This window comes from Cyrtonyx montezumae, unplaced genomic scaffold, assembly GCF_038088225.1.
Source record: "Cyrtonyx montezumae isolate F1298 unplaced genomic scaffold, pur_monq_1.0 scaffold_10, whole genome shotgun sequence".
Taxonomy (NCBI): domain Eukaryota; kingdom Metazoa; phylum Chordata; class Aves; order Galliformes; family Odontophoridae; genus Cyrtonyx; species Cyrtonyx montezumae.
The window spans coordinates 54,096,577-54,112,476 of record NW_027071826.1 but is presented as its reverse complement, the minus strand read 5'-3'; the positions used below and the strand labels follow the sequence as shown (position 1 = coordinate 54,112,476).

The 15,900-nt window shown below is 39.3% G+C and overlaps 1 protein-coding gene across 3 annotated transcripts in view; it reads right to left on the bottom strand.

Moving 5' to 3' along the window:
- The window catches only part of ANO5 (anoctamin 5), a 704,596-nt gene that overhangs the window by 192,204 nt on the left and 496,492 nt on the right, over positions 1-15,900 (bottom strand). For all 3 annotated transcript variants that reach the window (XM_065755422.1, XM_065755423.1, XM_065755424.1), the window contains 6 exons: positions 14,934-15,031; positions 14,569-14,699; positions 13,565-13,770; positions 12,412-12,593; positions 11,472-11,577; positions 9,615-11,245 (listed from right to left, as the gene is read on the bottom strand). In XM_065755422.1, the coding sequence (XP_065611494.1) occupies positions 11,024-11,245; positions 11,472-11,577; positions 12,412-12,593; positions 13,565-13,770; positions 14,569-14,699; positions 14,934-15,031 (945 nt within the window). In that variant the 3' untranslated portion in view covers positions 9,615-11,023. The remainder of the gene's footprint in view (positions 1-9,614; positions 11,246-11,471; positions 11,578-12,411; positions 12,594-13,564; positions 13,771-14,568; positions 14,700-14,933; positions 15,032-15,900) is intronic.

Here is a 15,900-nt window from a genome sequence, read left to right as displayed (position 1 = left end):
GTGCTCCTTTCTGTTTCAGTGCTACAGAAACTTCTCAATAATTTAGAAAATAATAATTTAAAGGAGGAAAAAGACAACTGTCCAAGTCTCTGCTTGGGCTACTTCTCCCCCTGTCTCAGCAGGAGGCATGTCTCTGCAGAGTAACAAGAAAGGAATTCAGGATTTGGCTTTCTGCACAGAACTAACCTTAATGTGCACACTGCATTTTACCAGCAGTCTATCTTTAGCTAACAAACCCCCATACACAGTATCACATCCTCTACAATCTGCCTGAAGAAGCCATGCTTGGTCCTCAGAAGTTTTGTCACCGTTTTGTTGTTCTAAAGGCCTACTGAGGGATATGTATTTCTTAGACATTTTAGCCTGTTTTATTAACAAAATACATGCATTACACCACAGTCAAGCAAAAATTGAGACTTAAATGTATATAAATATCAAAGAATATGAGCACAGTTCTATACTTCTTGCCAGATGTCCTGAGATCACACCCTAGGGGCTGCAGCTAGGTAATTAATTTTTGCAACACGTAACTTGTTAAATTTAGCTGTTTATTTTCTTGTCCTCTCTCACTTAATATTTTCCTCCACTTCGAAACTGCAGGTCTTACTTTATATATTAACTCCTGTAAAATCACCAGGGCTATTTCCAGAACAAAGAAGTAAATTGTCTTACAGTCATCTGAATCATGCTATGTGTTTTCTGCACTGATGAGTTTTTTCCCCTTATGCTAAACTGGAGACTTGATCTAGTATGTCTTTCTTTCTGTAGATACAATTAAGAGGGGTAGAAAGCCAGCAGATGAGTGTCATGCCCAGGGAAGTCCTTCTTTCACCCCATTCCTCCCCACCATCTTCAACCCTGACACTGAAAATCACCTTTAGCTCCAGATTTTAGACCAGGGTTGGTGTACTCTTAGCTTCTCTGTTGCAGGTTCAGCTTCCTGACCTGGAATTCAGTGTATCGATACATTCCTTTGTGTGGAATGGTGGTGGATTTTTTTCTTATTTATTTATTTAGGAGTTATGAGTAATAATGGAGTTTAGGAGTTATCCAGTAATAATGGGTCTAAAACTTCCAGCTCATTCACATACTTATATGTTGGAACATATTCCTTTCTGTCTTGATGTCTTATGCATTCCGAAGGACTGAGCATGTCATAATCATTCCAATGGCTACCTTTTGTGGTCTTTGGATTTATATGGTTCGTGGTGTCTTTCTATTACAAATAATAATATAACAATCAAAGCTCTAAAATAACCACATACCCCCAAACATAAAGGTTGGAAAGCAAATAGCCTCCAAAAATGCATTCTGTCGGTAACATCTTCCTCACTTTCAAATTCTCCACTGCTGGGAGGCCCCATGGCTCATGGAAACCCCTTTCCCTGGAGGTAGCTTATCTCTAATAAAAATCTCCACTGAACCCCTGAGTTCAGTCCTGCTCGTGTTACTGCATCAGTCATGGTGGATGGAGCCGCTTTGCTCTCACAGACAGATTTTCTTGGCAAGATGCCAGCTTCTCCCCATTTATGACAAGAATATTAATCACACTCCAGAACGGTGCGTGCTTTGTCACCAGCGCACATCATAAATCACTGAGATGTAATTTTGCATCTGGTTAACATTACACCTAAGGGCTTTATGCAGCACATGCCATCGCAGTCTGTATCTGACATCATTCCTTCACTCATGTCTTGCATCGTGATGTCTGACATCATTCCTTCACTCATGTCTTGCATCGTGTTTTCCAAAAGTCTTCCTAGATTGACCGTTTGTCTTTCAAAAGCTGCCCTATACACTACAGCACTTATAATAGACTTCAAAATGATCTTCGTTAATCCTTTTTCACTAAAAGGATGGATGATCAATTATACAGTCTGAAGGAAATGGGAAAATATGAGAGGGAAAAAGAGAACAGAATTCCTCTTGTAAGCCCAGGTGTACTTCAGGAGAGGTCAGACTGTGTAAAAAAACAACTCAAGCTTCTCTAATGAAAGCCTCTCTCAAGAAATAGGACCTTAAATACAGTAGGAATTTCTCATGTGTTCTAGCCTTTGTGTAAGAAATCTCTATGATGATGCACATTCTGCTTTCTTCCCACACCATTGCTTTCCCATACCACAGACAGGTTGTCACCTGAAAACAGACCAGAACTACACCTTTTCCAGGGTGGTGGAAAAAGGGGGATATATGTATTTCATATATATATATATATATCATTTCATATCATATCATTTCATATATATATTTCATATATATATCCCCCTTTCTCCCCCCGTGTTCTCAGTGTCTCATCTTCCCCTCTAGTCCTAATTTCCCTGTAGTAAGGTGATGAAAAATTACATCTAGCGGTTCTTGCGCAAGCATAGATGTCTGTCATCAGTAGAAGTGGGATGGCCAGTGTATGGGACAGCTCAATCAAACTCCTTCTCCAAGCTTTTTATTAATCTTTCCTCTTTTTTTGTCAGGGAAAAAATATGTTTAAAAATTTGAAAGCATAATATTTATCAAGGGATTGTTTTTTCAGCTAGCTCTGCCTATTGACTACTTCACTGCATCCAAAAGCACAGAATATTCAGGGTTGGAGATCAACATTTCTATCACCTGAAGTCATCCTGTATGATCCTCAGAGTTCCCTGAATTAGTACTCTTTAGAATAAAAGCATTGGTGTCAGTATATGGTGTAATCCCATCTCAGAAAGCAGATGGGGTTTTGCTGCTGGCTTCATGGCAGGAAAGTTTTCATTTCTAATGCTGTGGGAGGATGGAGTTATAGTGGATATACATGTCTTTAGCTTCTGACTTTTCCAAATTGTGCTGTTACATAAAGAGAAAGCCAGTCTGAGAGCAACCTGTTCTCAAAAATCCCCCCATCTAAGGAGCAGAAGAAAGGATTGATGCAAGCATTTAGGCTGCACGCTGTCATCCTCAGAAAATATCCACCCACTCAGTGGGTTTTCTGGCAGCGGGCCACCATGCTCTCAAAAAGAAGTGAGTTGTTCTGCACAAGCGTTGCAGGAAATGAAGGAACGTAGAAGTGATCAGACTGGAGAACCTATGCTTGGTGAGTTTATTCCTAAGAAAAGGAGAGAAGGGCTTCACTTGTCAGTGTCCTGCTGCTGCTGCAGTTACACCCAGGGAGAGAGGGAGGGTTAGAGAGGTGTAGCTAGAAACCAAACAGATGGAACAAACATTTTTGATGTCTGGAGATGTCTGAGCAACTGACACACCACTCAGGGGTTAGCCATTTTCCATATGGAGAGGCGAGCACTGTGGAGAGCAGTCCTGTGAGCAGCGTCCAAGAGGGCATCTGCAGCTCCACTAAATCTGACTGTTTTCTGTCCAAATATGGAAACATAAAGCACTATGTGCCCCTTTTACCTGACAGAAGTCTTCTCTCTGCATTGCAGCTAACATGAACATCCTACTGTTGGTTGGATGGTTATTGCCACTTTTGAGAAGAAACTACTGGTGGGGCTGTATTTTTTAGGTGTTTGACATTTTACTGATGAATGACTGCAGTCTGATCAAAAGCATTAAAATCAACAGGAAATTTCCTCTCTGCTGTTTTGGATTGGCCCTGCCAGAACATCTTTGGGCCCAGCAGTATACTTTAAAAAGCAATCTGAGACCGCATTCTTTCAAGAATACATTGATCCTATATTATTTGCTTTTCCTCAATAATATCAATCCTTTTCCTCTACAGAGACATAAATACACAGCTTCAGAATGAGGGAGAATATTGTGCACTTGTTTACAAATATTTAACATTTGTTTTGGACGTAGGTAACTCACTAAGATGACAATCTAGGAAGTTGTAACTGTTCTCTCCATAAACAAAACTGAAATTAACTGGCTCAGCATTTGCCTCATCCTCACCATATGTATGGAGCTTGCTGTCCTTGTGCCCAGGACTGAGCCAAGTTGCTGTAAGGAGGCTGTGTGAATCCATCACTGAGTTTCTATATATGGCCTGGCATCATGCTTGCCTATTGTCTGTTTTTCTATCTTCCCCCGTTCTTGAGCTGTCACACTTCCACTTATTCACCTTCTCCATTTCGAGGGTAAGGTCTTCATAATTCCTTTCTAAATTCAGCTAACCCCAGCACACTAAACTTACAGAGCAAGTACAAAGTAAGTTTCTTTCTGTTTTTATTTCCTCTACCCATTGCAGCTCCCTGAGCTCCAATCACAGTAGTGATCATTACTCATATCATCATAACTTCATCAATACTAGGAAAAGTACTTTCATTTGATGAAAAAGTGGAATGTTGTGCAGTGATACATACTGGCTTGGAACATCATGGAGTTCTCTAATTAAAAGATGAGTCACCACAGTTGTAGCCGCAGAATAACTTGCTACTTTCACATGAATGCCCAACGAAAACAACAAAAAGGCTCTGAGATACTTATAGGTGTACCATAAAACACACAGGATCTTGATGTTTCTGCTCGCAGAGCATAAGACTTTTCTCTTGATAACCTTTGTGAAAAATCCCCTGATGATGGTGTAATAGGCTGTCTCATTAAAAAAAGAAGAAAAAAAAAAAAAGGAAAAAAAGTCAGAGGGTTGGAAGGTTTGCTTTTTCCCAAGACCATGCCACCATGCCACACCTCATATCTGTCAGTGTTTCTCTGGCCTGAACATAGACACATCAGCTTCAGTGGCACTGAAGTACCAGGAAACATCATTAACAAAGGGCACTTTGAGTTCTAGGCTGAAATATGAGGTGTATTTCTTGAAATATTCATGGAGTTTGGGATTCTGACTTGTGCACTTCACACTGGATCACCATGAGAGGATGCTCAGGAGGCGCACGAATCGCGTTTCTATTTGAGAAAGAGAAGTGTATTGTAAGGAAATCTCTGCTAGCAAACAAGTGGAAGCATGACCTGTCACCTTGGATTCAGAGTTCAGTAGTGCTGCCATTTCTGAGGAAATCAAAAAAGCTGTCATGGGACAGAAGCAATCCTATATGAAAGGGGAAAGCAGGAAATGCTTCCCACGTGCAACGCACTAAAATCTGTCTTCCAGCAGCATGAAATCATGACACCTTCCAGTACTGAACTGCTGGTGGTCACAAAGTTAATAATTGCCTTCTCATGGTGAGCTACATTTGTGCAAACCTCTTGGCCCACTTATTTCGTATTCATTTTAACCTGGATCTTTACTATAGAGAGATGGTGAATTCTAGGTCACACTGGAAAACAGTAGCAACATTTTCATCAGTCCAGACAGGGCTTTAGCCAGGGTAATATAGGTGCCACCACCAGAAAGCTAGCTCTGTGGTGTTACTTTGCTGTCACTCTGCTATTGGGATAATGTCAAGAGAAATGTTTATTTAGCAGAATCTGTTTGTGAAAACACTGGTTGTGATGAGGTTTGAACATGGCAGATAATCTTGCCTTCAGTTTTTCCTGCTCAAATGTTCCCTTTGGAGTACTTTTATTCATCATGTGAAAACACACTTTAAAAAAGCCAGCTAGCAGACCCATGCTTCTGGAACATATCCCTCCTGTTACTTTGCTCCTAGCGCTATTTGAGCTGAATTAGTGAAAGGCATCAGTCAGCACAAGAGATGTGCAGGACTACAGATGATTTATTACAGCACTTGTCCATGGTTTTTCTCTGCAGAAGACGGTACAGCTGAGATACCTAGCAATACCAAACATTTCAAATACAATGTAGCATAAAAGGTACACCATGGAAATGTTTAAAAGTCTGCTTAATTCCTACTGCAGGCCACTGGGAGCACCAGCACCTAGCACCTGGCTGAAAAAAGAAGAACTGTCTACTGATGTGGCTCCTGTAGATTTTACTCACATTTTTTATACGTAAATAGAAACAGGTCCTGTATATATTTACAGCTCTGTTTGTAATCCTTGAATTTGTAGATCTAATTAACAGTTCCTTGGCTGTTCTCCTACAGAAAACGGATATTTTTACTTTGATTGTCCCACTATTTCTCGGTTGGCCTTGAAACACAGCAGTTTCAGGCTGGCTGTCTAAAGGTGTCACTCCAAGAAGTTAGTATTTCAAAAAAATCCACAATGTTTTACAGCAATTGCTCTGCCTTTGGACAGCATGCAATCACATCAGAGCCCGGATACCATGAAAGGAGGGATCATTCTAAAAAGAGCAGTTTAATATCTTCATTAGCACCTACAATTAATGGTTCCAATTAAATTACACAGTATCATGAAAAGCCACCTGAGCTTAAATCTCTTATCTTTATTCCTACTTAGGCTGGATAGATATGCAACATTTGACCATGGAGTTGCTGGGGTTTCTATTCATTTCTGTCAGCAACTGTAGAGCTACCACGCAGCGTTGCTAAGTAATAGCTGCAGGCCTTTCGGCCACCAGATGACAAGGCTCAGGCAGCCAGCACTTGGAACACAAACGTGCTTCTGACTGCCTAACAGCACTGCTTTGCTGAGGAGTTAAAGAATTACAAGGAGTCAGACACTTACTAAATATTTAAGATTGACTCATTACTGACTGGGAAAGCATAGTCACTAGTTGTTGCAGGGGAATGTACATATGTGCCTTCCAAAAATTGATATGGCGGCTGAATTTCACATCCTACTTATCTCCCTGCACAGCTCTCGGTACACATGGTTATGTAAAAAATACTTCCTGAGCTGTATCTGAATGATCTAAGTGTGGACAAGAGACAAATGATTATTTAAAACCAGAACAAGATTTAATTTAGCAATTCCTTGTCAAGGATTCCAAGACTGTGCTGTGAATTTGTGACGACCCTTGGCATGCAGAAAGACAGGCAAGAAACAGTAGCTGTGGCTCAGTGACACTGCAATTGAATTACCAAATAATTTCTTGATTATTTGAAGCACTGATACGGTAATGATCACATATTTTTCCCTTTACTTCTTTCCATATGTTTAGGGAAAGAAGACCTAAAGAAGGAGTGACCCGTCATTCTACCTCTAGCTCTGGTTCCATCTGACATGAAAAGTGCAGATGTCCAACTTTGGATTACCATTTCTTTTGAGGCTTGCTGGTTTTTTTCCCCCCATAAATCTACTTGTGAGTGGGGTTACATATGTGTCACCATCTCTGGAGGTGTTGCAGAACTGTGAAGATGTGGCACTGAGGGACACAGTCAATGGGCACGGTGAGGAGTGGATGGGGTTGGACATGGGAATCAGAGGTCTTTTCCCACTGTAATGACTCTATGGTAACACACTGTCTGTACTGTACCTGAAAGAAGATTAAGCGCTGAATCTTTTTCCCTATATTGTAGCCTTCTAGCATGAGAAATTTTCCAAGCTAAGTTCATTCATAAGATATCATTTACTCATTCAACTTCAGCTGATGTGCACTGCTTACAACTCATGCAGAACTTAGCACATATTTCCCTTGGTAAGTAGTATCTTAAGGATACTACAAAGTTACACAGCAGTCACCATTTCAGTTGGAAGACTATGGCCAGATGTAGGTTTTCTTACCAAGTTTCTTGCTCAGAAATTACTACTGCAGGAAATCTGTATGCAGCATCCAAATATCCCACACAGTGAGCTGCAGAAATCTGCATAAATATTTTTTTCAGTGAGGCTCTCTGGGTATTCAACTTGGAAAAGTTTTGGTATCTTCATAAACAAGTTGACAGCGTATTAAAAATAAACACTGCTTTATTTGCCAGGTTTAAATCTTATTAAATGTATATATATAAGTTAGCTGAATGCAACATTAAAAAAATTATCCCAACATTAGTGTATCATATATACCAGCAACGTACGCAGCAGACAGAAATGCCACTCTGATTACATGACAGTATGGGTCAGAACAAGCAGTACATACAGAACACTACGGAAGTCCATGGATATTCACTCCTTCCCATTGTCTCCTACTGATAATATTAGATAAAGTAAAAACGATAAGATCTAGAAAAAAAACCAACAGTATAGTGTTTTATAGTAGCATTCATCTTGCAGTCATTTGCTCAGATCATATCAATCTAACATATAAATATAAGATATAATCTGGAAAAGTAATAATCCTTGATTGTATGACACTTGAAAGGCCAATTTCATTTCTTTTGCTTATTCTAATGAAGCGATCTGCTGTAGCCGCAGTTCCAACACAGAAGTAACTTCACTTTGGTCAAAGGACACTTTTAGATGTGTATTGAACAAATCAAAACCCGATAACTACATCCTCAAACTGACGAGACCATTTTTCTGTTATTGCCACTTTTCAAGAGCACTTCAAAAAACATATACCTGGACCATGGTAATCCTAAGCGTGCCAATAATCTTTTGCCAAAACACTGATGAAAGATGAGCAAACTTTGTGACATTAACTCTCAAGATGACAACACTTATTCTTATCAACGGTTTCTACTACACCACAAAGTAAGGCCATGAAGTGTAATGATAGATTCCTTTAGTTACGTACATTTTAAACAAATAGGTCCCGGATTTTTTTCATTTCTGTTGCAAAACATATTTCTACAGCATCAAATAGGAAGTGATGTCAAAGAACACATTTGAAAGAAGCAAGAAGTGGGGGCTGAGCATGAAATCAAATTCAGGGTCTTTGCATGGGGCTTCTGCATATCAGTGCTGTATTCTGAACTTAGGAATTTCCTTGTTGTCCTTAATCTTGCTTTTAAATAGCAAGAATCATTCACAAGACATCTATTTTGTTGATGACTTTTCAAGTGCACTATATTAGGACACTTTATATTCAGATGTGAAGAAATTAACGTTCCATATGTAGGAATCTAAAGTTGAATTTTCAAATCTTCTTTCAGCTTCTGTCAGATGTGTCTATTTTGTACTGTAGTATCATTTTGCATCTCATCACTTTACTATTTGGAAAGCAATAGTTTGCTTAGCTAATAGGAGAAAACAGAACTGTGGAATCTAAATTAAGCAGTTTAATTAACAATATAGATGTAAGAAGCAGCAAAGTGCTTGTAGTACATAAATTCTGGTGTCACATACATAATTATGGTGACTGATATTTTTCTTTGGCTTACACATAAGCAGCACAGCTAGCTTATTCATACATGCATTCCTGCAGTAAATCCATTTCAAATGTATCCGAGCATGTAGGAGCACAGTCAGTTCATCACAAACATGAACTGCCAATATGCTTTATCTACCAAACAAACTTACTGAATAAGCTGATTAACTTACAGAAATTGAGAGAAACATACATCTGCTTCAACTCCTTGACTGGCAGCCAAACCACATGATGTTTGCTCGAGGTAGGCACTTCAATGTTAGAAGTTTTGCTAGTAATTACAGTTCCACCCAAGATACTGATTTAAAACTCCCTTACAACATTACGGTTACTAGCCAAAATGTTCCAAGACATTGGTTAGGACTGTTGAAACAAAATATGGAAACCTTAGGTTGTGGATCTTGTAAACAGTATATCATTGGCTGATATGGCATTCAAATCAATTTTTTTTATTATTTTTTTAATATACTCACAAGGAAGTATAACTTTCAAAGTGCAAATATGTTAAATTCACTCATCTCTCTAGCCAGCATACTTGTGCATGAGAGAACTCAAGAGCCTGGTGCTCGCTGATCCAAGCAGTCTAGGTATGGTTAGTTGGCCATGAAATAGCCCTAACATAGCATAGCACTAACAAAGACAAGTGTGCCAAGGCAGGCTTTGTGTAGCTAACATTACAGTGCTGTGTGCAGGTTCACAGTATCATGATGCCTGCAAGCACACTTTGGAAATGTTCATTTCCACATATGATCATTTTCACATCTTTTGCCAAATGTAAATAAACAAGGCACTAAGTGTGGAAGTGTTGATATGTTTTAAATATACAGCAAAATCATAAAAATGCATAACTGCTTAAAATTATAAAACAAGGGCACATTCATAAACAGCTGGTAGCTACTTTACACAAGTAGTTATTTACCTAATCACATACTCTATAATTTTGTAGAAAGGCCCCGTGACAAAACAAAAGAATTTCCTTCTTGAGGATTAAAAAGAAAAGATAATAATAGAAAGGCTCCTATGTATAAAGACAGTAACAACGTAAACATAGAATACTTGGCATTACTAAAATCCTTTGAATATGAATCCTAGTCTCTGTACAATCACATGGATTGATCAATTAATGTGTCGGCCCAGCTCCGAAGTCATGCTCCACAGCACACAGTTTGGGCACATGGTTTTAAGGCCATAGTTGGCATTTGCAATGATGGGAAGAATCCAACCAAAGGAGCAGCTTGGCTCAAGCCTTACGTTCTTCCAATGGCAAGTTTTGAGATGGAGAAATTAATTAGCTGTGTTTCTCCATAATCATATATATATTTCAGAAAATTAATCAGATGATTCCACAGTATGTGCATTTAAAGAGCAAACTCTATGGCAGGGATAGCATAATGAAAATAAATTATGGTGGGTATTTTTCCTTCATTAGTAGGTATTAACTGAATTCTTGTGCCTTAAATTAATCCCAAACAGAATTAAACCAGTATATCTTTAAAAACCTATTCCTTCTAAAAAGAGTACAGACATTTAAAGCCAGAAAGAAACATTTCAGAAGACAGTGGATACAAAAATACCCCTAACCCTAACCCAACTCTTTTATGAGTGCTATCTGCTTTTAAAGATTCATGTCATAAGGTAATACTCAGCATTTTCCACAGCAGGAGTCCTCTGGGATATCTTTCTCATTTAGCTGGGACACAGGGTAAGGGCTTGGTGGTAATGAGTGTAGGATATATCCTGTGAGCCCTTTTAGCATAACATTCCCTGTATCGGGGATCCAAACTGTAGGATTACAAGATTACATTAATTATTTTAAGTGATGTGTACATAGAGAACGGAGCTCAAATCACGTTTTAAAGTACATTTTAATAAACCTAAAATGCTCAGTATGACTCTTAAAGAAAAGTCCAAGATCTCTGGACCAAAAGCAAAGGTTTGAACTCATCCTACAGCTTTAAAGATGCTACATACTGAGCAAATCACAGCTAAAGAAGCCGAAATGAGCTGAATCCCAAATAGTTTTTTCAACTACATGGCTCTCGATATCTCCATTCTCCCTTCTGTGGCAATGAACTCCTTTTCTGTAGCACGTTTATCACCATGACAAAGTCTCTCCTTCAGCTTTTCAAGTTCGTATTCATGGAGGATTTTCTGTGTCAAATATTTTTCACGTTTTATCTTGGCTTTCACATCGGCGGGTACATCAGGAATCATCCACGCGACAAAGAACTTGACGATGAATACAACATGCTGCAAAGTAAATAAATAAGTACATTAAATAAGAAAGCCTGTACTGTCAGTACTCTGCACTTTAACTTCCTGAAGTCATAAGCTAGATTTGGAGGATCCACTTAGGACATGGGTTTTACTTGGGGTATTTTATTCTCTCAGCAATTCTGTTTTTCTGTAACGTTAGTAACTACCAAGAAAATCTATAAGGTGCTAACTTGAGACAGAAATAACATAGGGAACATACCTCCATAATAATGATAAATGCCAGCTTTGCAGCAAGAATGTGCCAGAACTGCATTGTGTGTAAATATTTCCTCTCATGATCTGGAGGATACCGATAGTCTCTGTACCTGTTGAACAGACAGATGCCAAGGTGAAATGTCACATTCAGTCTGAGACAGACTACATGCTCAGCGACACTTACAAGCAAGTACAGCTGTCACTTAGGGAACCTTTTCATCTTGTTTTAAACGGTCTGTTTCCTCCTGCAGGAAAAGGTTGCCTCGCAATTTGTTTTGATCTTATGTTTGTTTAAACACTCTCACTCACTCACAGCACCAGATTATAGATGAGGACGTGTGAGAAGTGAAATCTTAAGTACAGCTTACTTTTCTTTACCAGGCAATAATCAAATAACACAGGAGTGACAGAACTTATTCGGCAACAATTGACAAATATAGAGTAAATGTAACAGATGTTGACAGATTGTGTACTGAACAGACGATGGGCTTAATGGAAGCACAGTCTCCATCAGGTGTTCTACACTTACACACAGAAGTAGGATGGACACTTGAGGCTTTACAGCTAAAGCATCACAGAGGTCTAGCTTGATTTTTTTTTTTTCTTCACCAAATGAAATTCAAATGCTTCTCTTTTACCTAGGACTTCTCTGAAGTTCTTCTCCAGTTCTTCTTCTAGAAGCCTCTAATTCTTTGACTTTAAAGGCCAGATCTCATTTCTACCTTTGGAGTCTAAACTGCCCCTTTATCATAATTCCACGACCAGCGGAGCACTACAGCCTAAAATCCTCTGAAAAATTTGGCCAAAAGTTGCAACTTCAGGGATGTAAATTTCAGAATGGTGAAGATGACATCATTTAATTTCTAGTAAGCTACACAAAACTGCATTGACTTTTAATGTTATATACAAAGGCACAAAATACTTATTACTGTACCAGCACCAACCTGCATTGTTCAAAACCTTCTGGATTCTCCTTAGGCTTGTTTCTCTCAGGAAAATCTGAGATATCAAACACTGACAAACTGTTGTTTATGTATCCAGACATGGGCGAGTCATCACTTTCAGAATAAGCATAGTAGTAAACTAAACGAGGAATCATATCTGATGTGAATGCAACAATAAAAGCCTGAAAAAGAAATTGGGAAAGAAACTGAGCAAGAAAATTTGTGAGGAGATTCATAAAGAGTTTCTGGTATTGTGACTGCAACATAACCCAGGGTCCGCTAAGTAAGGGTGAACACTGTCTTGGACAAAGATGCTGCCTATATCCTCTGCTGCAAGGACCAGCAGATTTTAAACACTCAGTGAGCAAAGCATATGAACAGCTGTTTTAAGAGGCAGCCAATCCTTTTTTTGTGTAAGAGTACTTAGACATCAAAAGTCATTCTTCCCTTTCTTCTCATTTAAGAAATATCAGCCACTTCGTGCAGTACAGGTCAGATTCCTGGTACTTTCCCACCCCACAGCAAATCATCCTCTAACACCCTCGTGTGAGAAAGGCTGAATGTGAATTTGGTGGGAGAGCCAGCTAAGTTATTTGATGAAAGAAGGGGGAGCCTTTTCCTCCAGCTCTATTTAAGAAGTCAACAACAGCTTCTGGCACACTTGGCCTATAAAGCTGAGATACTTGAAACGCTCAGCTAACTTTCTAGTTTGGCAATAACTGTAAGTGGTCTTGTTGCCTAAGGCATCTACAGATCTGATACTGCTGAATATTCTGCATTAAAAAGAAGCAACTCTTGCTCAGTAGCCTGCTTTACATTATACTTAACACAAAATACTGACATACCATTTGGTTTCCAGTATATAAAAAGTACCTTGAGCAACTATCCCTACCACCACACTAAAGTTCAGTCTGGGTTCTGCCATTTCAAAATGTGAAGGAAAGATTACAGTCCAATGAAATATGGGTTGAGAGCTACACATATCAATACATGGACAAGACAAAAGACTCAGATGGATTATATCTCCACAGGGTAATGTTATAAAGTGAATAGTATTGATGAAGGAGATAAAGCATTAGCTGACTTTTAAATATGCATATTCTGATCCGAGAAAAGAATGGAAGAGTTGGTTTAGCACAGTCAGGCTACTCACATTAGTGACAACAGACAAGATGGCCATTCCATTCAGGATTTCTTGCCAAACTCCTATGCTATGTGCTTTTGCAGCCACAGGTCTTCTGTACTGAGTGGTTAACTTCCAAGAGTCTACTCGAATCTCCAAGATATTATTCATCAGAGCAAGAAGAGGAGCCAGGGGAAAGGATGCCACAAAGAGTGTAATGAATCCGAACTGAATGACTGTAAGCAAGAAAAGAAAATTGTCAAAATCTATCCCTAGGAAAGTGCTTTCTAGAGGAAAATGAAACATTCCACTTTCCACCTGCAGACAGATTGCAAACTTCTGTTGGGCTGCAGAAGTCTTCTCCATTGCCAAACCAAAACATCTCTTGATGCAGGACGCACCAGTCCTCACTGCAGAGCTAATACTGCCACTTTATTTTAAGGATAGGAAATGAAACAGAACCTCTTGTCTGGTTTAAGCAGCAGATAACAAATCTGAATACACTAAGATACAGTTTTGTAAACGAATTTCATATGTGCCTCCTGTTTACAGAAACTTTGGAAAAACTGTATTACTCGTGCTCCCCCTGCTGGTCTGCATCTCAGTGCACACCTAAAATGAAATGGATTCCCTCGAATCTGGTTCACAGATCTCACAACTGCAGTATACACGCTTCACAGCAGATTTGGCACTCATCCACCGCTTTGAATTTCCACTGACATCAGCTTGGAAACAGGAATGGGATACAGACTGAGACAGCTAGTTGCAATGAGAAAAATGCTCAGCATTCAAACGAGGAAAACAGCATTTGCAGTGTTTCTGTGTCATCCTCTCTCCCCATTCAAAGCTGTAAAGACACCTTTTCATTTATTTATAATTGAGTTTACCTATTTAATCATTTAGAGCTATTAACCTTTTCCTGTTTACTAGATCAAAGTGGTGCCATTAACCCTCAACGACTGATTGAGATGCAGTTTTCTTGTGTCAGTGCAAAATACCTTATCCTCATTCCAAATCTGTACTTCTAATCTTACCCATTTCCAGATATTCATAGAAAAGGCCCAGGGCTCCAAATGACTGCAGATCATGGTCCTGCTCCCAGCGACTATACAAGTTCTCTGGATTACTTCTGGCTTTGCGGCGTCCCCACCAGTTACAAATCCAGCTGCATACAGAAAAAAGAGATTAATGAGAAAAGCATCTCTTTCTCTATGCGAGCTCCTTGTTTCAACACTCTTTTACAAACATGCTCTTCACAAAGAAGCAGCAAAAGTCTCTGTAACACAGTCTACTTTCTATGCACTGAATCTGCACACCTTTTTCTTAGCTTCATCATATGCCAGTGCTTGCTACTATTCCTTTCCTTATACCACAAGCATCACAGGGTAAGAGAACTTACGGTACAATGGCCTCTTGGATATTTCCCCAGATCTGTTTGCCTGCCATAACTATGGTGAGCTGTGTCGTCAATTCAATCAAGCAGCCTGCAGGATCACACTGACAGAGACAGATTGGGGGATTAATGGACCTTAATAACAGACATTACCAAGACAAAATAAATTCTACTGTTCTATAAATTAAAGAAAGGAGAGAAGAAAAGATCTTCACATTTCTTAGGAAGATAATGAATTATCACCTGGGCTGCCAGCTAAGATGTTCCTTTTAGCAAGGCTGCTACAGAAAGGCATTAGTCAGCGTGCTTTATAAAGCATATGCTCAAACATAATGATCACTGAAAGAGCAACTCAGGGATGCTTCAGACTGACCACTATGAGCAAGGAGCAGCAGGATCTGGGTGCAGCAGGAGCCTCACAGCCCCAGCCAGGGGAGTCCATGGTGCCCGGGCAGCCCTGAGCACCAGACCAACCCTGATCTAGCAAGCACCTGCATTTTCTGTTCATTCTCCTACTCTGGGGGGCATTTAAATAACTGCCATTATTCAGTCTCGGTTCTTTGCCAACAACACTACCTTCAAAATTTCAGTTCTTCATTGAGGCCTTCTTAAAAATTTAGTAGTCAAGAATTGTATTAGGAGATACTCTATCACTAACCACACTGCATTACTTTGTGCTTTGCCTTAAGTTTTTTCTTCCATGCAACACTTCATTAAACATTACGTTTCATCTCTGTAGAGACAGCATAGTCAGTAAATATGAGTGAAAGAAGCAAAACCTTATAGAGGTGCCTTTTACTTAGATGGTTTCTGTGAAACTGTAGCTGTAAGTTAGCAGGTACACCCAAAAGCCAGCAACCATTTCCAACTCTTCTAGCTTTCCTCAATGGAGAGGATTACTTTTAAAACATATAAAACATATGGTGAGATCCACTGATATTTCAGGAGAAGTGGGGCACTCAGATTTCTCACC